At 43.9% G+C, this 24,140-nt stretch overlaps 2 protein-coding genes across 2 annotated transcripts in view; both read right to left on the bottom strand.

The window, feature by feature from the left end:
* TXNDC12 (thioredoxin domain containing 12) overlaps positions 1–24,140 on the bottom strand; it is a 37,476-nt gene that overhangs the window by 11,673 nt on the left and 1,663 nt on the right. Inside the window, exon 2 of the mRNA XM_033226385.1 lies at positions 10,702–10,762. Coding sequence (XP_033082276.1) covers positions 10,702–10,762 — 61 coding nt within the window. The remainder of the gene's footprint in view (positions 1–10,701; positions 10,763–24,140) is intronic.
* KTI12 (KTI12 chromatin associated homolog) lies at positions 1,245–3,176 on the bottom strand. Its single transcript, XM_033226382.1, has one exon. The coding sequence runs from the start codon at positions 2,453–2,455 to the stop codon at positions 1,391–1,393; it is 1,065 nt and encodes a 354-aa protein (XP_033082273.1). The 5' UTR covers positions 2,456–3,176; the 3' UTR covers positions 1,245–1,390.

Here is a 24,140-nt window from a genome sequence, read left to right as displayed (position 1 = left end):
TTTTGAGATGGAGTCTCGCTCTGTCAACCAGGCTGGAGTGTAGTGGCACAATCTCGGCTCACTGCAACCTCCGCCTCCCAGGTTCAAGAGATTCTCCTGCCTCAGCCTCCTGAGTAGCTGGGATTACAGGCACGGGCCGCCTCACCCAGCTACTTTTTGTATTTTTAGTAGAGACGGGGTTTCACCATGTTGGTCAGGCTGGTCTTGAACACCTGACCTCGTCAATCCATCCGCCTTGGCCTCCCGAAGTGTTGGGGTTACAGGCGTGAGCCACTGCACCCAGCCTAATCGTATCTTTTACTTGTATTTCTCACCACATACTTCTTTGTTTTTCAAGTTTCACTGTTGCCCAGGCTGGAGTGCAGTGGTGCGATCTCAGCTCACTGCAACCTCCACCTCCCAGGTTCAAGCGATTCTCGTGCTTCAGCCTCCAGAGTAGCCGGGGGGTTTTGCCACACTGGCCAGGCTGGTCTCGAATTCCTCACCTCGATTTTGGACTCCCAAAGTGCTGGGATTACAAGCATGAACCACCACACCCAGCTTTTCACCACATATCTCAAGAGCAAAAATACTGTATCTAATTGGTCTTTGAAAATCACAGGCACTGTTAAAGTAGGTACTACTTTAATTTCATTTGTTCAATGAAATCAATGAAGAATGAAAGACAAGCTTGCAATATTTGCCTCGAAATACAGCATGAAGCACAACAGTTATGGAAATTGTCACAACATACTCTAGAGTAGATCAAAACATTTACTCTCTCAGAACTATCAAAATACTACTTAAAGGAACAATGACAAGTATACCTAAAATGTTACATGAAAGTTACACAGGGAATATTAAGTGAAATAAATTCCAGTAGACTATTTTTAAAGATTTTATTAGAGGAAATAATCTAGTAGATAACTTGCTTACTTCCACAAAAACAAAGTTTCCCAAGGATAGACACCAATGTATTTATCTGTGAACTCAGTCCCAGAATAGAGACTAGCAAAAAGTCAGTACAGTACTCAAAAAATACTTTTGTGGTATGAAAAAAGGGCAGGTGCAGATGTAGAACTGTGCCATCTTCAGTTTCTGTTCACAATTGTTTTAAAACAATTGTCATCCATCCAGTCTGCTCTCCCACGCCTCAGATGAAGGAAACCAATGGTCAACGCTCTGTGATATCCCAAGTAGGATCCAATCTAGGCAATCCCTGTCCACCTGAGCTCCGTCCTCTGGATAGTTCTCCATTCTCTTTAGTCTCAACTTATGCTGTAAACCCAAGGACTGGACAGCTCTAGTACAGCACTGCATCGATATGCTCTGGAGACCTTCAGCCTATTCTTCCCAGAGAAATAATGTGGAGTGGAGATTAGAAGCCATGGCTTCTCCCTACATCCTCTGGTTAGTGCAGGCTCTGGCTCAGATACTGAAGAAACATGTTGGCCAGTTGGGGCAAGTTCTCATTGTTGGGATGCATTTTAGTGTACGAAATAAACTGGCGACGAAGGCGACTCAGTTCTGCCATGGTCAAGGGCCGGGTAAACCTCAAGTGCTCTGTGGTACCAGGAAGCGTGAGCAAGTCCCCGGGGATAGCGCTCTTCTGCGCTTCCATCAATCCGGCCAGTACTTGACTCGTGACCTGGTCCAACTGGTGCAGAAAGCTGCCGGAGGCGAGCGGTTGGGACTGCGTAGACTGATGGGGTGGTGGGGCCCGGTTCTCAAACAGGGCAGAGCGGATCCCCGCCACGGGCAACGGCTCCTCTAGGCCCACCAAAGTGAATAAAGGCCGGTCCCAGCGATTCCGAGAATCGGGAGCCTCAAAGCGCAGCGTTAGGGCCTCCAGGAGTTCTGGAGAGTAAAAGGCACCAGACACATGCTTTGCAGATTTCTCCGATTCCGGAGTCAGGAGAGTTGGAGACTCTGCAGTCCCGGATTCTGCTCGCTCCAGTTCCTTGGGTACGTCGGCCTGGGCACTTCCATTTACTACAGAGCCCGCAGTCTGCAGTTCCCTGAGGACGCTGCTGCCCGCCGCCTGGGGTCTCCCGTCGTCCTCAGCGTGTGGCCGCCAACTCACACTGACGTTCCGGCCCGGGTTCTCGTTCGCGCCCGCCACCTGAGGTCCCGCGCTCGGGCCGCCGGGCCGTACGCAGTAGACCAGGCAGAGCGGGGTGCGCGCCGCCCGTGCCAGGCAGTAGAGCTCGTAACGGAAACCTTTGATGTAATTAAGCGAGTCCAGGATGACCACGTCGTGGCGACTCAGGCGCCGTTCCACGGAGGCTCGCAGAGCTCCACGCAATGCCTTCTCCCGGGCAGAATCGCCGTACACGGTTGGGTCTTCTGCGCCCAGGACAGCTGCGTCATCCACCACGTACACCGCGCGGCCCTCGGCAGCCAGCGCCATGCGCAACTCTTCAGCTCGTCGGCTCTTGCCGCTGTACGGCAGCCCGCAAAACACCACGAGCGGCATCCTCTCATGGAGCAACCATAAGCAACAGCGCTGCGTCAACTTCCGGGTTGTACGCGTCTCTGACGTAAGCCGGAAGTGCAAACTGCTCTTCCTGTCTCCCTCGACTTTTACAGACCCTCTTGTTTCTATGGAAACAGGAGTTCTACGCCAACTAGGCCCAGGTCCAGCTTTCTCAGAAAGGAGCTACAGAGGCTAGAATGGCATCAGTTATTTATGCCAAATGTTATAGGCCTCAGGAGAACGTGATCTTCCTGCGGCCAAAGACTGCCGGTCCATTTTATTAATAAGGCCTAAGGGGCATTAAATATTGTAAGCAATCAGCACTATATTTAGCATATAGAAGGCAATTAATAAATGCTGGTTCTCCTTCATTCCTCCTCTTAAACCTACTGGCTCTCAGTAAATGTTTATTCAATTACCATTTCAATCATTCAACATCCCCAAGGTTGGGAATTCAGAGATGAACATAAAACGCTTTCCCCACAAAAGATAAAAGGTCGGAATGGGAAGGATCAGGCGCCTACAAGCAGAGTAATACATATTATAATGGATAGATGCAGGTGAGATTATAAAAGAACAGAAGGGAAAAACAAACTACCCAGAGAAATCACTGAAGACTTTATGTAGGAATAGTCATTTGACTTAGAACTTGAAAGACAAAATAGGAATTTTTCTCCTTAGTAGGGTTGCCAGATAAAATACAGGATGCCCAGTTACATTTGAGTTTCAGATAAACACCAAAAACATTTTTAAGCTTAAGTGTGTCCCAAATATTGCATAGATATATTTAAAATTATTTGGTGCTAAACTTCAAATTTAACTGGGCATCTTTAATTTTTTATTATTATTTATTTTTTCTTCTTTAGAGATGAGGTGTCAGCATGTTGCTCAGGCTGGTCTCAAACTCCTGGGCTCAAGTAATTGTGCCACCTCTGCCTCCCAAAGTACTGGGATTACAGGTGTGTGAGCCAAAGTGCCTGGCCTGCATCCTTTATTTTATTATTATTATTTTTTGAGACAGAGTCTCGCTCTGTCACCCAGCCTGGACTGCAGTGGTGCGATCTCAGCTCACTGCAACCTCCACCACCTGGGTTCAAGCGATTCTCCTGTCTCAGCCTCCCAAGTAGCTGGGACTACGGGTGGGCGCCACCACACCCAGCTAATTTTTGCATTTTTAGTACAGATGGGGTTTCACTATGTTGGCCAGGCTGGTCTCAAACTTCTGACCCCAGGTGATCCACCCGCCTTGGCATCCCAAAGTGCTGGGGCTAAAGGCATAAACTACCATGCCTGGCCATTCTTTATTTTTACTTGCTCAATCTGTTATTGCAGGTTTGAGACCCAGAGCCATGAAACCGTTGGATCTCTTGTATAAACAGCAAGCACTATAGGATGGTAGATGCAGACATGTGAGTGTGCCTGTGCATGTGTGTATATTGTAGATGCACATATACTGGGGTCTTTGTATCTCTCTTGTACAGTATAGAAAAAACATTCAAGTCTTGGCTCCTCCACTTACTAGTGTTGTAATTGCTGGCAAATTATATAACTTTTCTGTATTTCAATTTCCCCTTCTATAAAATAACAACAGTTATTTCACAGGTTTTCCAATCTAGTAGGTTGTTGTGAGGGTTAAATAAATGTAAACACAGGCCCGGCATGGTGGCTCACGCCTGTAATCCCAGCACTTTGGGAGGCAGAGGAGGGCGATCACCTGAGGTCAGGAGCTCGAGACCAGCCTGGCCAACATGGTGAAACCCTGTCTCTACTAAAAATACTTAACTAAACCTACTTGAGACTTTATAGACTATTCAACTTGACTCTAGCAGGCAGTATGGTGTACAGGTTTAAAGAGCAGGCTCTGAAGATAGAGTGCTTGGGTCTGCCACTTGCTAGCTGTGTGCTCTTGGACAAGTTATTTTAGTAAACGTAGAAAAAACTGTGCCTTACTTTTTTCATCTCTAAAATTAAGATAACAGTAACACCAACCTCAAAAAGTTGTTGAGAGAGTTAAATGAGTTGATTTGCATAATTTAATGCCTAATACACAATAGCACTTAGTACACTTGAACAACCCCAGGATGAGGGGCACTGACCCCGACGCAGTCAAAAATCTCCATATAACTTTGGACTCCCTAAAACTTAACTACTAATAGCCTACTGTTGACTGGAAGCCTTACTAATAATATGTTCAGTTAACATATATTTTGAGTGTAATATTATATATTGTATTCTTAAAATAAATTAAAGAAAATGCTATTAAGAAAGTCTTTCCAGGAAGCAGGGGGGAAAAAAAGAAGAAAAGAAAAAGAGATTCATAAAGAAACAAAATTATATTTAGTATTCATTAAGTGGAAGTGGATACTCATAAAGGTCTTCATCCTTGTCTTCACACTGAGTAGGCTGAGGAGGAAGAGGAGGAGGAAGAGGAGGGGTTGATCTTGCTGTCTCAGGATGGCAGAGGCAGAAGAGGGTGAAAGGGGAGGCAGAACAGGCAGGCACACTTAGTGTAACTTTATGGAAATATAATTTCTGTCTGACTTTTTTGCTTTTTCATTTCTCTCAAAATGTTTCTATACAATACCAATCCTTTTTCTTTGATTTAGTTTCAGGGCACATATCTTAGAAGGTTCCATGTTGTAAAATAAGTCAAAAGCACTCCTAAATAATTAAAACCTTCTGCCAGATCTGTTTTCTGGCAGTGCTTCTTCTACGTGTTTTTCCTCATCATCTGGCACTCATCTCCATCAAGTTATCTTCTGTTCATTCCTCTGATTTGGTGTCTGTTAGCTCTTGAATTTATCCAAGATCATATCTTAAAACCCTTTACCCCTCACCTTTTTTTTTTTTTTTTTTGCCATATCCACAATCTCTTTCATGATTTTAATTATCTGTCATAAACCCTGTGAAGTCTTATGTACATCTGAACAGTTTTATCCAGAAAGAATTTATTGTTTCAGGCTTGATGGTCTTTTTTTTTTTTTTTTTTTTTTTTTTTTTGAGACAGAGTCTCGCTCTGTCGCCCAGGCTGGAGTGCAGTGGCTGGATCTCAGCTCACTGCAAGCTCCGCCTCCCGGGTTCACGCCATTCTCCTGCCTCAGCCTCCCGAGTAGCTGGGACTACAGGCGCCCGCCATGTCGCCCGGCTAGTTTTTTGTATTTTTAGTAGAGACGGGGTTCACCGTGTTAGCCAGGATGGTCTCGATCTCCTGACCTCGTGATCCGCCCGTCTCGGCCTCCCAAAGTGCTGGGATTACAGGCTTGAGCCACCGCGCCCGGCCGGCTTGATGGTCTTCACAGCTATTTCTTTTTTTTTTTTTTTTTTTTTTTTTTGAGACGGAGTCTTGCTCTGCCACCCAGGCTGGAGTGCAGTGGCCGGATCTCAGCTCACTGCAAGCTCCGCCTCCCGGGTTTATGCCATTCTCCTGCCTCAGCCTCCCGAGTAGCTGGGACTACAGGCGCCCGCCTCGTCGCCCGGCTAGTTTTTTGTATTTTTAAGTAGAGACAGGGTTTCACCGTATTAGCCAGGATGGTCTCGATCTCCTGACCTCGTGATCCGCCCGTCTCGGCCTCCCAAAGTGCTGGGATTACAGGCTTGAGCCACCGCGCCCGGCTTCACAGCTATTTCTATAACAACGATGGCATCTTCAATGGTATAATCCTCCTAAACTTTCATGATGTTCTCTCTATTGCAGTTCTCTTCCATAGCTTTGACAGTCTGTTTTCCATATAGGACTGTGTGTAATGAGCCTTAAAGGTCCTTATCACCTCCCGATGTAGTAGCTGATTGAAATACTGTTTGGAGGCCGGGCGCGGTGGCTCAAGCCTGTAATCCCAGCACTTTGGGAGGCCGAGACGGGCGGATCACGAGGTCAGGAGATCGAGACCATCCTGGCTAACACAGTGAAACCCCGTCTCTACTAAAAATACAAAAACTAGCCGGGCGAGGTGGCAGGCGCCTGTAGTCCCAGCTACTCGGGAGGCTGAGGCAGGAGAATGGCGTAAACCCGGGAGGCGGAGCTTGCAGTGAGCTGAGATCCGGCCACTGCACTCCAGTCCGGGCGACAGAGCGAGACTCCGCCTCAAAAAAAAAAAAAAAAAAAAGAAATACTGTTTGGAGGCAAACAGACCTCTTTCTTTCTTTTCTCTTTTCTCCTTCTCTCCTTCCTTCTTTCCTTCCTTCTTCCTTTCCCCTCTCTCCTCTCCTCTCCTGTCCTGTCCTGTCTTTTCTTTTCTTTTCTTTTTGAAACAGAGTTTCACTCTTATTGTCTGGGCTGGAATGCAATGGCGTGATCTCAGTTCACTGCAACCTCCACCTCCCAGGTTCAAGTGATTCTCCTGCCTCAGCCTCCCGAGTAGCTGGCTTTACAGGCATGCACCACCAGGCCTGCTGAATTTTGTATTTTTAGTAGAGACGGGGTTTCTTCAAGTTGGTCAGGCTGGTCTGGAACTCCCGACCTCAGGTATCTCCCCACCTCGGCCTCCCAAAGTGCTGGGATTACAGGCATGAGCCACCATGCCCAGCCGCAAATAGACCATTTTTATGCCTTTGGTGTTGAACTCATGGGGCTCTGGGTGGCCAGAGTATTGTTCAATATCAAAAGAACTTCAAAAGGCAGTCTCTTATTGACTAGGTACTTCCTGACTTCAGGGACAAAGCACTGATGGAACCAATCCAGAAAAAGGGTTCTTGTTGTCTAAGCCTTCCTATTGCACAACCTAAACACTGGTAGCTGGTGTTTATCTTTGCTCTTCGAGGCTGGGGGTTAACAGCTTTATAGACAAGGGCAGTTCTGATGACAAACCTGACTCAAACTCCTGGGCTCTGGTAGTCGTCCCACCACTAACTCCCAAAGTGCTGGGTTTTTTGCACAAAACAGTAGAGTCAGCCTATCTCTTCTTGCCTTCAATCTTGGTACTTGCTTCTCTTCTTTTTTTTTTTTTTTTTTTTTTCCCTTTTTGAAAACTGAAATAGGGTCTTATTCTGTTACCCAGGCTACAGTTCAGTGGTGCAGTCATAGCTCACTGCAGCCTCAATCTTCCAGGCTCAAGCAATCCTCCCACCTCAGACTCCTGAGTAGCAGGGACAACAGGCATGCACCACCACACCCAGCTAATTTTTCTATTTTTTGTAGAGACAGTTTCCCATGTTGCCCAGGTTGGTCTTCCTTACTATTAATGTCCTTTGTGGCTTTTTTTCCCCCCAATATAGGGTACCTTAATCTGAATTAAACACCTGTTCAGGCAGATATCCTTTCTCTTCAATGATTTTCTTAATGGTGTCTGAGAATTCATCTGCTTCCTCTTAGTTAGCATAAGTTGCTTCTCCTGTATCTCGTTGTTGTTGTTGTTGTTGTTTTTCTGAGACGGGGTCTCACTCTGTCACCCAGGCTGGAGTGCAGTGGCAGGATCTCGGCTCACACAACCTCCGCCTCCCAGGCTCAAGCGATGCTCCTGCCTCAGCCTCCCGAGTAGCTGGGATGATAGGTGTGGGCCACCATCGCCTGGCTAATTTTTGTATTTTTTGTAAAGATGGGGTTTCACCATGTGGGCCAGGCTGGTCATAAACTCTTAATCTCAAATGATCCACCTGCCTTGGACTACCAAAGTGCTGGGATTACAGGCATCACTGCACCCAGCCTATCTTGACATTTTTAAAGCCAAACCTCTTTCTAAAATCAGCAAACCATCATTTGTTGGCATTAAATACTCCAGCTTTAGATCCTTCACCTTCTTTTTGCTTTAAGTTGCCATATAATGACTTTGCATTTTCTCAAATCATATTAGAGTCAATAGGTATGCCTTTCTTATAGTACCCACATAAAAGCTGCATATTATGCACATAAAAAGGCATTTGGCAAAAAGTGCAAGGTTTTTGCGCCTGTTGGCATGGCTACAGTGACAACTTCATGAATTTCCTTTTTTTTTTTTTTTTTTTTTTTACACAATTGGTTCTTACGCTGGATTTATCTTTAAAAAAAGATTTTTTTTTTTTTTTGGTAGAGACAGGGTCTTACTTTGTTGCCCAGGCTGGTCTCAATCTACTGGGCTCAAGCAATCCTCCTGCCTCAGACTCTCAAAAATGATTCATTTGGCCGGGCCAGAGCAAGACATCATCTCAAAAAAAAAAAAAAAAGAGGGTTCATTTATCTTGAAACGGCAAGAAACTACCTCTGTAGACCTCAGTCTACAGTACATATCAAGCAATTCAATTTTTTCTTGTAATGTCATGAGCATTCTCTGCTTCTTGGGAACACTTCCAGCATCACCAATGGCACCTTGTATGGGTTTCATGGTGTTATTCTAGGTTTATGATATTGTACTAAATACCAGGAAAAATATGCAAGAGTTGTAAGAGATTACTTTTTGTTGTTGTTGTTGAGACCCCAGGCTGGAGTGCAGTGGCATGATCTTGGGTCACTGCAACCTCCGTCTCCCGGGTTCAAGCGATTATCCTGCCTCAGCCTCCCGAGTAGCTGGGATTTCAGGCATGCACCCATCACGCCCAGCTAAGTTTTTTGTATTTTTAGTAGCGACAGGGTTTCACCATGTTGGCTAGGCTGCTCTCGAACTCCTGACCTCAAGTGATCCACCCACCTCGGCCTCCTAAAGTGTTAGGATTACAGGTATGAGCCACCGTGCCCAGCTGACAGACTACTTTATATTGCAATACGCAATACACTGGAGAGACGTACTGCTCACTGAAGATGATTAATGTTGCACGGCATTTTAAGTGGATACTCACAATACTTGAGCTCATCTCCATAGCAATAGGAGGTCACCACAAAATTATTAGTCATATGTTATATACTACAGTTAATTTTTATGCAGTTATGATTTAATATGGCATCTTTACATTTGTGTACATTTCTCCCTTCTGCAAATGGCATCATGTGTGGTCTATAAGTATTTGTGTGCAGAAGTTTTTTTATTTTTATTTTTATTTATTTATTTATTTATTTATTTATTTTTGAGACAGAGTCTTGCTCTGTCTCCCAGGCTGCAGTGCAGTGGTGCAGTCTCAGCTCACTGCAACCTCCGTCTCCCGGGTTCAAGTGATTCTCCTGCCTCAACCTCCCCTAGTAGCTGGGACTGCAGGCGCGCACACCATGTCCAGGTAATTTTTGTATTTTTAGTAGAGACGGGGTTTCACCATGTTGGCCAGGGTGGTCTTGAACTCCGACCTCAGGTAATCCGCCCACCTCAGCCTCCCAAAGTGTTGAGATTACAGGCGTGAGCCACCATGGCTGGACAGAAGCTTTTTAGACAGGGTCTCACTCTGTTTCCAGGCTGCAGTGCAGTGGCATGGTCTCAGCTCACTGCACCCTCAAATTCCCAGGCTCAATTGGTCCTCTCACCTCAACTCCCCCAAATAACTGGTAGTTTTTGTAGAGAAGGGGTTTCACCATGTTGCCCAGATTGGTCTCAAATTCCTGGGCTCAAGTGATCTGCCTGCCTCAACCTACCAAAGTGCTGAGATTACACGTATGAGTCACCATACTCAGCCAGTGTGCAGAAGTTTTGATAAATTTTAACTTGTAGATTTCTGGATTTCTGTATGTTTTATGGTAGTAAATGATCATATAGACTAGTATCTACATATATTTTATACACTTGTAACATACCATTTTCTGAAGTTTTTTGGTATTTCTAGGCTATGCCGTTCATCTACAAGTTTTTTCAAACTGCTTGAAATCTCCATAACATCTTCCAATACATTTATTATTGAAAAAAATCCACATACAAGTGGACCTGTGCAGTTCAAATCCATGTTGTTTGGCCAGGCGTGGTGGCTCACATCTGTAATCCCAGCACTCTGGGAGGCCGAGGCAGGCAGATCGCGTGAGGTTGGGAGCTCAAGACCAGCCTGGCCAACATGGTGAAACCCCATCTCTACTAAAAACTACAAAAACTGGTAGCACATGCCTGTAATCTCAGCTGTGTGGGACGCTGAGGCTTGACAAGAATCGCTTGAACCTGGGAGGTGGAGGTTGCAATCAACCAAGATCACACCACTCTACTCCAGCCTGGGTGACAGAGCAAGACTCTGTCTCAAAAAAGAAAAAAAAAAAAAAACCATGTTGTTCAAGACTCAACTATAAATGTTAGCCAATATTATTGCTGTTGTAATTAGGCAATTATTCAGTTCTTGCTCTGCCTTGGTATAGCCCTTCACCAAAATTAACGTTAAGTTGATAGCTGAAAAGTGTTTTACCACCATAAATGACCTAAAACCATGTCTTGTACCTGGCAGCTGCTTCTTTCTTCCCATCTTCCAGTGTCCTCCAATGAATATGATCTCCAAAACCTGGAAGGAAAGAACTTTATAAGCATTCACACAATGAACAAAGGGCACAGTCCCAAGAAGGAAGTGTGCATGTTCACAAGATACCCACTAAGAAGGTTTTCTTCTGTCAAGAGCTTGGTGTTCAAGTCCCAGCTCCACCACCTTCTAGGTGTACGGGACCATACCTCAAGCCTCAGTTTTCATACTTGCAAAATGGAGACACCACCACCTAATTCACAGTTTCAAAGGAGGCTAAATTAAAAAATAACATTAAATGCTTTGTAAACTATCATGGAATATGCTAATAATACTATAAGAATGAATGAGAATTTCCCACAGAGTAAACATAAAGCAGGTCATAACAAATCATAACTAATTCAAGGTGATTCTGCAATACAGCTTTAGATTCAGAAAGACCTAGGTCCATGACTCCATTTCCTATTAAGTGTGTGAATTTTTGTGAGTGAAGTAAGCTCTCCAAGTCTCAATTTCTTTCTTATTTTCCCTCATCTATAAAAACAAGACAATAAAACCTACCTCCAAGTGTTAGCATAAGGATTAAATGAAGTATTTAAAGCTATTGTTATTATTATGCCCACAATTCAGCCAGAGTAATCTTTCTATTTTAAACTCTTGAGCGTGTTTTGTAGGATAGCACAGAATGGTCTTTCTAAATCATGTTATTCCTGGAAAAAAACAAAAACAAAAAAACATTCAAAGGCTTTCCAATGCCCTAAAGATAAAGGTCCAACTCTTGTAGTAGGGTTTACAAAGCTTTTCAGAATATGGCACCTGCCCACCTCTCCAGCCTCACTTTCCACACTTTTCCTAAAATCTTATACATACACCCTGTACATTCCTTTTTGTTTTTGTTTTTTTAGATAGAGTCTCTCTGTCACCAATGGTAGAATGCAGTGGTGTGATCTTGGCTCACTGCAACCTCTACCTCCCAGGTTCAAGCGATTCTTGTGCCTCAGCCTCCTGAGTAGCTGGAATTAGAGGCGCCTGCCACTACACCTGGCTAATTTTTTTTTTTTTTTTTTTTGGAGATGGAGTTTTACTCTTGTTGCCCAGGCTGGAGTGCAATGGCAAGATCTTGGCTCACCACAACCTCCACCTCCCGGGTTAAGTGGTTCTCCTTCCTCAGTCTCCCGAGTAGCTGGGATTACAGGCATGTGCCACCAAGCCTGGTGTATTTTGTATTTTTTGTAAAGATGGGGTTTCTCCATGTTGGTCAGACTGGTCTTGAACTCCCAACCTCAGGTGATCTGCCTGCCTCAGCCTCCCAAACTACTGGGCTTATAGGCGTGAGCCACTGCGCCCAGACTGTAATTTTTTGTATTTTTAGTAGAGACAGGGTTTTGCCATGTTGGCCAGGCTGGTCTCAAACTCCTGAGCTCAGGTATTCGCCAGCCTCCTCAGCTTTCCAAAGTGCTGGGATTACAGGTGGGAGCCACCGTGTCCGGCCCTTTCACTTCTTTAAATGAGAGCAGCATGCACTCTCTCCCCTCTAGGCTTTCACAATCACTACTATCTATGCAATTCCTTCCATCCCTTACCTCCAATTCCTTCTTCAGGTATAAGCCTAGAGGGCATTTCTTCTGGTATAACTTCCCTGACTCCCAAAGCGCCCTATTCTTGCCCCATCACAGCACTACCCAGGATGACTTGTACATGTTTATGTGTCAATCTCTGGACCATATATGTCTTATTCCTCTCTATTTCCTTAGCATTTAGGAATGGCCACACTAAATGCTCCATAAAATATTTTTTGAGCAAATGAATCTTATTTAGATCATATCACATAAAATAATTTTATATCCAAAAATTATTAGTGATCATAATGCTAGCTGCTATTTACTGACCACCTTATATGTGCCTGACATACCACATGTGTTATCTCATTTAAATTTGGCCTTATTAATAACCCAGTTTTACTTAATCACTCTATGCTTCAGCTGTCTCATCTTTAAAAGAGGCATAATAATTATATCTCATAAGGTTACTGAATACCAAATAGAGAATGGCATAAACCCGGAAAGCGGAGCTTGCAATGAGCTGAGATCCGGCCACTACACTCCAGCCTGGGTGACACAGCGAGACTCCGTCTCAAAAAAAAAAAAAAGAAGGTACAAGACCAAGAATGAACCCAAATGTAAACTAGGAACTTTAGTTAATAATAATATATCAATACAGGTTCATCAGTTGTAACAAATGTACCACATTAGCCCAAGATGTTACTAGAAGTTTCGAGAAGGAGGGAGAGAGGGAAGGGAATATAGGAGAACCCTGTATTTTCTGCTCAATTTTTCTATAGACATAAAGCTGCTCCAAAAATAAAGTATCAATTTTTAAAAATGCAGTGGACAAGTTAAAACAGCAAATTAGAGGCAGGCAGAGGCATAGATCAGGAAAAGGTATTCAAGATGCAACACAAAGAGACAGGAAATGAAAGTTAGGGAGAGGCCAAGAGATATAGAATAGATTGTGAAAGTCTAATACACATAAATTTGGAGTCTCAGAATGAAAGGGTGAAGGAAAAAGACATATTTGAAGGCAGGTTATGGTGGCTCACACTTGTAATCCCAGCACTTTGGGAGGCTGAGGCAGACAGATTACTTGAGGCCAGGAGTTCGAGACCAGCCTGGCCAGCATGGTGAAAATTCTGCTCTACTAAAAACACAAAAATTAGCCAGGCATGGTGGCACATGCCTGTAGTCCCAGCTACTTGGGAGGCCGAGGTACAAGAATCACTTGAGCCCGGGAGGTGGAGGTTGCAGTGAGCTGAGATTGTGCCACTGCACTCCAGCCTGGGCAATAGGGGAAACGCTTTTTTTTTTTTTTTTTTTTTTTTAAGGCATATTTGAAGAGATAATGGCTGAGCATTTTCAAGAACAAGATAAAACATTAATATGGCCAGGCACAGTGGCTCATACCTATAATGCTAACATTTTGGGAAGCCAAGGCAGAATGATCAATGAGTCCAGGAGTTGGAAACCAGCCTAGGCAACACAGAGAGATCTTGTCTCTACAGAAAACTAAAAGTCCGGCACACTGGCATGTGCCCGTAGTCCCAACTACTTGGGAGGCTGAGGCGGAAGGATTGTTTGAGCCCAGGAGCTTGAGGCCGCAGTGAGCAATGATTGTGTCACTGCACTCCTGGGTGGCAGAGAGATCCTGTCTCAAAAATAAACAAACAAAATACAACCATGAATCTACATATTTCTTCATAATATGTATTAACTGGGATAAATTATAAAAACAAACATTTAAATGGTGAAACTGCAGAGCAACAAAAACACTGGGAAGATCTTAAAAGCACTCAAAGAGAAGTGACTTTTTTTTTTTTTTGAGACAGAGTCTGGCTCTGTCGCCCAGGCAGGAGTGCAGTGACGTGATCTCGGCTCACCACAACCTCCATCTCCTGGACTCAAGCGATTTTCCTGCCTCAGCCTCCCAAGTAGCTGGGATTACAGGCGCCTGCTACCATGCCTGGCTAATTTTTGTACTTTAGTAGAGACAGGGTTTCATCATGTTGGCCAGGCTGGTCTCAAACTCCTGACTTCAGGTGATCTGCCTACCACGACCTCCTACAGAGTGCTGGGGTTACAGGAGTGAGCCACCAGACCTGGCCGAGAAATGACATATTTCCTACAAAAGATCAATGATTAGACTGACAGGAACAACAGAAATCAGAAGACGGCAGAATATCACCTTTAAAATACTAAAAGAAAATAACTCTAAACCTAGAATTTTGTACCCAGCAAAACTATCTTTCAAAAATAAGAGCAAAATAGACATTTTAAGATAAGCTGGCCAGGCGCGGTGGCTCAAGCCTGTAATCCCAGCACTGTGGGAGGCCGAGACGGGCGGATCACGAGGTCAGGAGATTGAAACCATCCTGGCTAACACAGTGAAACCCCGTCTCTACTAAAAAATATGAAAAACTAGCCAGGCGAGGTGGCGGGCGCCTGTAGTCCCAGCTACTCGGGAGGCTGAGGCAGGAGAATGGTGTGAACCCGGGAGGCAGAGAGAGCTTGCAGTGAGCTGAGATCGCGCCACTGCACTCCAGCCTGGGCGACAGAGTGAGACTCTGTCTCAAAAAAAAAAAAAAAAGATAAGCTGAGAGATTTTTCTATTCTTCCCTCACAGCCCTTAGAAAAAACAATCTTGCTGATACCTTGCTTTTGGACTCCTAGCCTCCAGAACTGTGAGACAATAAATTTCTGTTGTTTAAGACACAGTTTGGGCTGGGGATGGTGGCTCATGCCTACAATCCCAGCACTCTGGGAGGCCGAGGTGAGAGGATCACTTGAGCCCAGGAGTTTGAGACTAGCCTGGGCAACATAGTGAGACCCCATCTCTATAAAAAATAGAAAAATTAGCCAGGTATGGTGGTGCATGCCTGTAGTCCTAGCTACTTGGGAGGTGGAGGCAGGAGGATCGATTGAGCCTGGGAGGTCAAGGCTGTAGTGAGCTGTGATTGCCCCACTGCACTCCAGCCTAGCTGACAGAGCAAGACTCTGTCACAAAAAAAAAAAAAAAAAGATACAGTTTGTGATACTTTGTTCCTGTAGCCTTAGCAAACTAATACAGCAGAGCAAGGCAAAAGCAAGGAGACTAATAAAGAGGCTACTGCAATAATCCAGGCAAGAGATGATAGTGGACTAGACCAGCTGAGGTGGTAGAAGGAATAAGATACCAGTGGGTTCTGGATATGTTTCAAAGGCAAAGTTAGCAGGATTTTGCTATGGATATGGGGTATGAGAGCAAAAAGAGAAGTCAAGGATCACTCTAAGGTTTTTGGCCTGGACAAGTAGAAGGATGGAGCTGCCATTTACAGTGAGGATGAAAGCATGATTAGAGCATGACCAAGACAGTCCAAGGAGAAAAATTAGATCCAATACATACAACTCTTTCAAAAAAATCTTGACTGGGTGCGGTGGCTCACACCTGTAATCCCAGCACTTTCGGAGGCCAAGGCAGGCAGATCACTTGAGGTCAGGAGTCCAAGACCAGCCTGGTCTAACCTAACATGGTGAAACCCCATCTCTACTAAAAATACAAAAATTAGGCCAGGTGCAGTGGCTCACACCTGTAATCCCAGCACTTTGGGAGGCCAAGGCGGGTGGATCACGAGGTCAAGAGATCGAGACCATCCTGGCCAACATGGTGAAACCCCGTCTCTACTAAAGAAAAAAAAAAATTAGCCGGGTATGGTGGCATGTACCTGTAATTCCAGCTACTCAGAAAGCTGAGGCATAAGAATCGCTTGAACTTGGAGGTGAAGGTTGCAGTAAGCCAAAATCATGCCACTGCACTCCAGCCTGGGTGACAGAGTAAGATTCTGTCTCAAAAAAAAAAAAAAAAAGATTTTTGCTGTACTAGGGACAACTGAAAGCTGATAGAAATGATATAGTAAAGATAGGAAAAAGGGGTAATACAACATGAGAAAGAAGAGTCACTGGTAAAATGTTGGTAAGTCAGTGAGACGAGACGGGATTTAGCACTCAAGGAGAGGGATTAGCCTTTACTAGGAATAATGATGGTTTATCAGGTAGCAACAGGAAAGGAAGCATATATGAGCACTAGTGGGTAAATGCAGTAGTGAGAATTTTTGAAAGGCCTCTTCTGATTCCTTCTGTCTTCTGTTATAGAGGGACCATAATTACTAACTGTGAGCAAGGACTATGGAAGAAGTATTGGAGATTTGAAAAGATGGGAAGAAGTATGAAATAGTCCCCTAAGAGAACCAGAGAAAATCAAAAGGATAGCTAAAGGACTTTTTCAGGTAGGAAATGATCCCAGAAAAAGGCCTAGATACTAATAATAGTCAGCAAGTAAATATTGTCTGTGTAGCAATTTATAATGCCCAATTTGTAGAGTTAAAAAAAAAAGAGAGAGGCCGGGCGCGGTGGCTCAAGCCTGTAATCCCAGCACTTTGGGAGGCCGAGACGGGCGGATCACGAGGTCAGGAGATCGAGACCATCCTGGCTAACACGGTGAAACCCCGTCTCTACTAAAAAAATACAAAAAATTAGCCGGGCGAGATGGCGGGCGCCTGTAGTCCCAGCTACTCGGGAGGCTGAGGCGAGAGAATGGCGTAAACCCGGGAGGCGGAGCTTGCAGTGAGCTGAGATCCGGCCACTGCACTCCAGCCTGGGCGACAGAGCGAGACTCCGTCTCAAAAAAAAAAAAAAAAAAAAAAAAAAAAGAGAGAGAGAGAACTAAGCCAGGCACAATATGCACCTGTAGTCCCAGCTACTCTGGAGGTTGAGGCAGGAGGATCGCTTGAGCCCAGGCGTTTGAGGCCAGTCTGGGAAACAGGATGAGACTCTATCTCTAAAAAATAACTAACTAAGTTTCGGGAAAAAAGTTAAAATTAGAACTATAGGCCGGGCACGGTGGCTCAAGCCTGTAATCCCAGCACTTTGGGAGGCCGAGACGGGTGGATCACGAGGTCAGGAGATCGAGACCATCCTGGCTAACACGGTGAAACTCCGTCTCTACTAAAAAACACAAAAACTAGCCCGGTGAGGTGGCAGGCGCCTGTAGTCCCAGCTACTCGGGAGGCTGAGGCGGGAGAATGGCGTAAACCCGGGAGGCGGAGCTTGCAGTGAGCTGAGATCCGGCCACTGCACTCCAGTCCGGGCGACAGAGCGAGACTCCGCCTCAAAAAAAAAAAAAAAATTAGAACTATATATGAGACAACTCCTTATAAGTAAAGAGGGGGTAATTGAAGTTAAATGTTCTAAAGTCCCTCTTACCACTGGGGGTATAATAGTGTTAGATTTTGTTAAGTATGCAAGTAAAATTTCAAGAATTACTACTAAAAGAAAAGAACTAGAATGCCAACTTCCAAACTAATAAAGGAGATAAAATAAGAACAAGCCAAAGAAAGGGCAAAAAAAAAAAAAAAAAAAAGCACAGAAAAAAACAGTAGAAACTGGATAACAAACAATAGCAGCTCTGTCAATAATCAAAACAAACATAAGTGGACTAAACTTGCCAATTAAAGTGAAAAGACAAAAATTGTCAGACTTGGTTTAAGAAAAAAATACCTCTACAATGCTTATAAAAGCATACCTAACCAGTTATGGTGGCTCACACCTATAATCCCAGCACTTTGGGAGGCCAAGGCAGGAGGATCACTTGAGGCCAGGAGTTTGAGGCCAAACTGGGCAACATAGTGAAACCTCACCTCTACAAAAAAATTTAAAAATTAGCTGGATGCTGTAGCACGTGCCTATAGTCCCAGCTACTCAGGACGCTGATGTCAGAGGACTGCTTGAAGCCAGGAGTTCGAGGATGCAGTGAGTTATGATGGCAGCACTGCACTCTAGCTTGAGCAACAGAGGATGACCCTGTTTCTTTTTTTATTTAAAAAAAAAAAAAGCATGCCTAAAACAGAAGGACTTATAGAAGTTCAAAGCCAAACAAAAGAGAGTCAAGGAAGCTAGATTAATATCAGGTTAAATAAAATTTCTCAGCTAGGCACAGTGGCTCATATCTGTAATCCCAGTACTTTGGGAGGCTGAGGCAAGCAGATCACTTGAGCTCAGGAGTTCAAGACCAGCCTGGCCAACCCCATCTCTACCAAAAATTTAAAAATTAGCTGGAAGTGGTGGTGTGCACCTATAATCCCAGCTATCTGAGAGGCTGAGGTGGGAGAATTGCTTAAACCCAGGAGGCAGGGGTTGCAGTGAGCCAGGATCAGGCTACTGCACTCCAGCCTGAGTGACAAAGTGAGACTCTGTCTCAAAAAAAATAATAATAATTAATTAATTAATTAAAATAAATTCTCCATGTACCTAGGCCACTCAGAAGCCAGGTGTCAAACCTTACCATCATGTAAGGTTATTACTAATAGAGACCTAGAACAGGACTGTAAAGTAGAACTTACTGCAGTGAGCTGTTCAATATGGTAGTCACTAGCCACATGTGGCTACAGAACAATTGAAATGTGGACAATCCAGTTGGGCTCAATTTTTACTTTTATTTAACTTTAATAAATTTAAATTTAAAGAGTCACAACACTAGAGATTTAGTCCAACCCTCTTATTTTACTGAGGCCTAAAAAAAAATTATCCAATACTCCAAGGTAGACCACAACCAAAATTTAAGTCTCCTGACTCCTAATTAGCATTCTTTTCTAATACCCCAGTACCTCCCAAGTTGTTCTACTGCAATATCCCTAAGAGTAAGTCTAGAGGTTTAATGTGAAAATAGTCCACTGTGGCTGGGCACGGTGGCTCACGCCTATAAATCCCAGGACTTTGGGAGGCCAAGGCGGGCCGATCACAAGGTCAGGAGTTTGAGACCAGCCTGGCCAACACAGTGAAACCCCATCTCTACTCTACAAAAATTAGCCAGGCGTGGTGGCAGGTACCTGTAATCCCAACTACTTGGGAGGCTGAGGCAGGAGAATCGCTAGAAACCGGGAGGCAGAAGTTGCACTGGGCCGAGATTGCATCACTGAACTCCAGCCTAGGCAACAGAGCAAGATTGTCTCAACAACAACAAAATAGTCCAATGCATGTACAAAATTTCCTTTAGAATTCATATTACAATTTACATTGGAATTTTTAATAACAGTAATAATCACCACCATCACTTATTAAGCAATTACATTTTTTTTTTGGTAGAGATAGGATCTTGCTATGTTGCCCATGTTGGTTTTGAACTCCTGGCCTCAAACAATCCGCCCGCCTCGGCCTCCCAAAGTGCTAGGATTATAGGCATGAACCACTGCACCCAGCCTAAGTGCTTATTTTATGTAATAATTATACTGTAATAACAATATTAATAATGACTAACACATATGAAATGTATTATGTGCCAGGCACTTAAATGCTTTTATATGTATTAACTTATTTAATCCTCACAATAACTTTATGAGGTAGAAACTCTAATTATCCCTTTACAAATAAGGAAGCTGAACTGAAACAGCTTGCCCAAGGTTACATTGCCAGTAAGTGGCAGAGCTGGGACTAGAATCTAGGTGGTTGGGTTCCAGGGTCTGTAGTTAACAACCATTCACCACACTTTACTGCCTCTCTAGCAAAGATTAAATGAACAAATGAACGCAGCTTCGCCAAAGCAGAATGGTAACACCAACTTCAGATCTAGAAAACTTGGATCGTTTTTGTTTCTCCCTCAAAAAGATGTTTAAAAAGTACAGTGTTTACCTTCTTACTAAAATTGTCTACTCCCCAGCACCACTAATGCTCCCACCTGTGCCAACATGGAACATCTGAAGGCAGTCCAATTTCCTAAAGTGTCACCTGTGTAGCCAATTTATGCCAGTTATCTGCAAAGTCTCCCACATCAGCAGCTCTTACCCTCCAACAGTAATTTTTTAAAAAAGAAAGAAAAGCAACCATTTCTAAACACAGCATTCAATCAGAATTTCCAATCCCTTCATCCAAAAATTGTTTTAATGAATGTAAGCTAAGGACATCTGAAAAGTATTATCCACCCACTCCCAGCTGATGAAACCTAAATAACAAAAGGTCAAGCATCAGAGCTGGTAGCCAAGCCTCTCAAACAGGGAACACTATACCTGAGACATAGAACATAGTGGCTAAATAATGATTGTCTCAGTCAAACAGACCTGCATCAGAATTTTTGTTCAGCCACTTACCATTTTCATAAATGCAAAATATGGCTAAGTATGTATCCCATAGGCTGTTGTGAATGTGAGTAGAACACTGTGTGGGAGGTAAACACACTTCCTATGTGTTAGCGCCAAATTTTTATTCTAGAGACTTGACAAAGTCATCCATTTTTGTTTCAGGCAGAAGAGCACAAGAACCACTCCCACTGATAGCTTTCTAGTTTCTCCTTTAAACTTTAGAGGAGCATCTGCACTGAGAGACTAGAATGGTATGCTGGTTAAGGGCACTGGCTCTGGGATTTGTATTCCAGCTAGTCCACTGGACTCCTGTGCCTCATTTGAGGTTTTTTTCATCTGTGAAATGGGGATAATGATAAAAACATTATCCATCTCATAGGGTTATTATGAGGCTTAGTCAATACATGAAAAATGCACACAACAGCACCTGAAGGACAATAAATGTACAGTAAATATGGGTCACTACTTCTCCCCATAGGTGATGTATTCCAAATTTTTAGTTCACGGAGAACAATGTAATTACTTTGGAACTCTATAGAATGTTAGAGCTGGAAGAGATCTTAGGAAGCACTTCTAGTCCAACTCTCTCATTGATTAATTGGTTGTCAAGGAGGACCAGAACTAAATGGCCTGACCAGGATTAATATCCAGGCCTCCTAATTTCTTTTCTTTTTTGAAACAGAGTCTCACTCTGTTGTCCCAGGCTGGAGTGCAGTGGCACTATCTCAGCTCACTACAACCTCCGCCTCCCAGGTTCAAGCAATTCTCCTGCCTCAGCCTCCCGAGTAGCTAGGATTACAGGTGTGTGCCACCACGCCTGGCTAATTTTTGTATTTTTTTAGTAGAGATGGGGTTTCGCCATGTTGGTCAGGCTGGTCTCGAACTCCTGACCTCAGGTGATCCAACTGCTTCAGCCTCCCAAAGTGCTGGGATAACAGGCGTGAGCCACCGTGCCTGGCCTGGGTCTCCCAATTTCTATTTAGTGCTAAGTCCACATCACTGTGCTGCTGCTTCTTAATGAAAACAGTAGAGATCATTCAGTCTTTCCTCTCTGCAAACCACCAGGCCATTTTCCAGAAAGAGCTAGAGCTAAACATCTGGGAAGAAATCCATCTCATTTAGACTTTCAGCAACCATTGCCCCAGGTAGCACTTTTTTTGGGAGGTAGGGGAAGTGGGGTGTAATCTATTTCCCAAGAATCCATACCCAAGAGATACATGAAACAAAAGTTTGAAATAGTATGAATTCCTTTTAGGGATTATACTGGTTAATATTTATTCAATACTTTCTAAGTGTTTGACACAATATTAAGATTAAGTGCCTTTTGTTTTTTGATTGAATCCTCCCAACCCAGCCCCACTGCCCTAAGCTGCCCTTCTATGTGCTCCTGCAGCTACCTAGTATTTCCCTGCTCCAAGTACATATCACGCTGCCATATAACTGTCTGCTTACCTGTCTTGGTATCTTACTAGACTGTAAGCTGAAAAAAGGACAGGAATCACAATTATCATGTTTATCATTCATTTCCTCTTTCAACAAATATTCCTGAGCATGAACAAGACAGAAATAGTCCTAGTTCACTGTGGCAGATATGCCCTTCTTACAATGTGACCTCAACATACTTCCCACTGGGGGTGAGGGTGGGGTCCTAATATCCCATTCCCTTGAATCTGCCCCTACAGGGTACAGTGGAAGTGATGCTATGTGCCTTGTAAGGCTAGATGACAAAAATGCCATGCATTTCCACCTTGTTCTCTTATGGCACTCACTCTTGGAATCCAGCCTCCCATAAAGCTACTGTGAGGAAACCCATAGTAGCCTATGCAGAAAGATCACATGGAGAGGTAACCAGTTTAGCCGAGGTCCCAGACATCATAGAACAGGGACAAGCCTTTCCCAGTATGCCTTGAATGCCTTACTCACACAATTGTGAGCATAATAAATGATTTCTTCATGCCCACTAAATTTTGGGGTGATTTATTACACAACAATGGTAACAGGAACAATCACACAAAGCTTAATATTGACCAAGGAATAAAGATACAAAATACTTGACTCCAAGGTATTACCTACACCTAACACAGTAACTTGAACAGAGTAAGTTATTTGTTGAGTGTCTGAAGTAGTTATAATGTCCATTTTGCAGATGAGGAACTGAGGCTTTGAGAGTTAAGAAACTTGCCCAAGGCTACTCAGCTAGTGAGTGGCAGAACAAATTAAAACTCAGATCTAGGCCTGGTGCGGTGGCTCACACCTATAATCCCAACACTTTGGGAGGCCCAGGAGGGAGGATCACCTGAGGTCAGGAGTTTGAGACCAGCCTGGCCAACATGGTGAAACTCCATCTCTACTAAAAATACAAAAAAAAAAAAAAAAAAAAAAAATAGCTCGGCGTAGTGGCACACGCCTGTAGTTCCAGCTACTTGGGAGGCTGAGGCAGGAGAATCACTTGGACCCAGGAGGCAGAGGTTGCAGCGAGCCGAGATCGCACCACTGCACTCCAGCCTGGGTGGCAGAGCAAGACTCTATCTCAAAAACAAAAGCAAGCAAACAGAAAAAACAACAAAGAAAAAAGTCAGATCTAAACTCACGTATCTAACACTCTACTCTTCCGTTACTCTCAGAACTTACAATTTTACTGTAAATATACAGTAGTCTGGCTGGGTGCAGTGGCTCACACCTGTAATCCCAGCACTTTGGGAGGCCGAGGAGGGCAGATCATGAGGTCAGGAGTTCAAGACCAGCCTGGCAACATAGTGAAACCCCGTCTCTACTAAAAATACAAAAAATTAGCCAGGCGTGGTGGTGGACACCTGTAATCCCAGCTACTCAGGAGGCTGAGGCAGGAGAATCGCTTGAACCCAGGAGGTGGAGGTTGTAGTAAGCTGAGATCATGCCATTGGACTCCAGCCCAGGCAACAGTGCGAGACTCTGTCTAAAAAACAAAACAACAAAACAAACAAAAAAGTAGTCTGTTTTAAAATGGGATTGTCAGTATTTAAAACATTCTGGCCTAACAGGATTTGTCATGAAGTTTCATCACTGAGATGGAAACCCACATATCACATTCTCCAAAAAGCTTCTCCTGACCTTCATAACTCAAGTGATGCCAGTTTCCCCAACCTCCCCAGTGTTTCTACTTCCTATTCCATCACAGTCTTGTTGTTTTCCCAGCACTTGTTCCTAGCTGAAACTGTCTTATTAATTTGTTCATGAATCTACTCTGTCTCTCTGACATGAATATAAGCTCCACGAGAATTGGAACGTTGTCTGTCCTGTTTACAGCTATATCCCTAGTGCCTAGGACAGTGTCTGAAATACAGGAGGTGATCAAAAATTATTTATGGAATGAAGGAATGACTGCATTCAGGCAAAATGAATGCCCACCCAATCTTATTACTCACCAATTGATGTGAAAATAGAGAGGATAAAACAAAAACAGAAGGATTGCAGCAGAATCATTCCATACATTAAGGTGAGTGGGAAAAAAATGGAAGAGGGGTTGGGATCCATGCTACGATTCATCTATTTAGAAAAGCATAAACCCTGAGTTCACAGACTGTCAATCCAACTTTCAGCCTTAAGGGCTGATGAGGAGAAAGGTGTTAAAACTTAGAATGGAGATGCAGGTAATGGAGTAGGGGGCCACACCTCCTAACTTCCATTCATAACCACTGATCGCTCATTCACAAAAACACTTCGCTGAACCACAGCAAGGACAATTGTTGGGGATCCTTAAACAGCAGACCTTCTCCCTTCACCCTG

The sequence above is a fragment of the Trachypithecus francoisi genome, unplaced genomic scaffold (assembly GCF_009764315.1).
Source record: "Trachypithecus francoisi isolate TF-2019V2 unplaced genomic scaffold, Tfra_2.0 Lachesis_group12, whole genome shotgun sequence".
In the NCBI taxonomy this organism is placed as follows: domain Eukaryota; kingdom Metazoa; phylum Chordata; class Mammalia; order Primates; family Cercopithecidae; genus Trachypithecus; species Trachypithecus francoisi.
The sequence above is the reverse complement of the archived record's forward strand: the minus strand, read 5'-3'. Positions and strand labels throughout refer to the sequence as shown.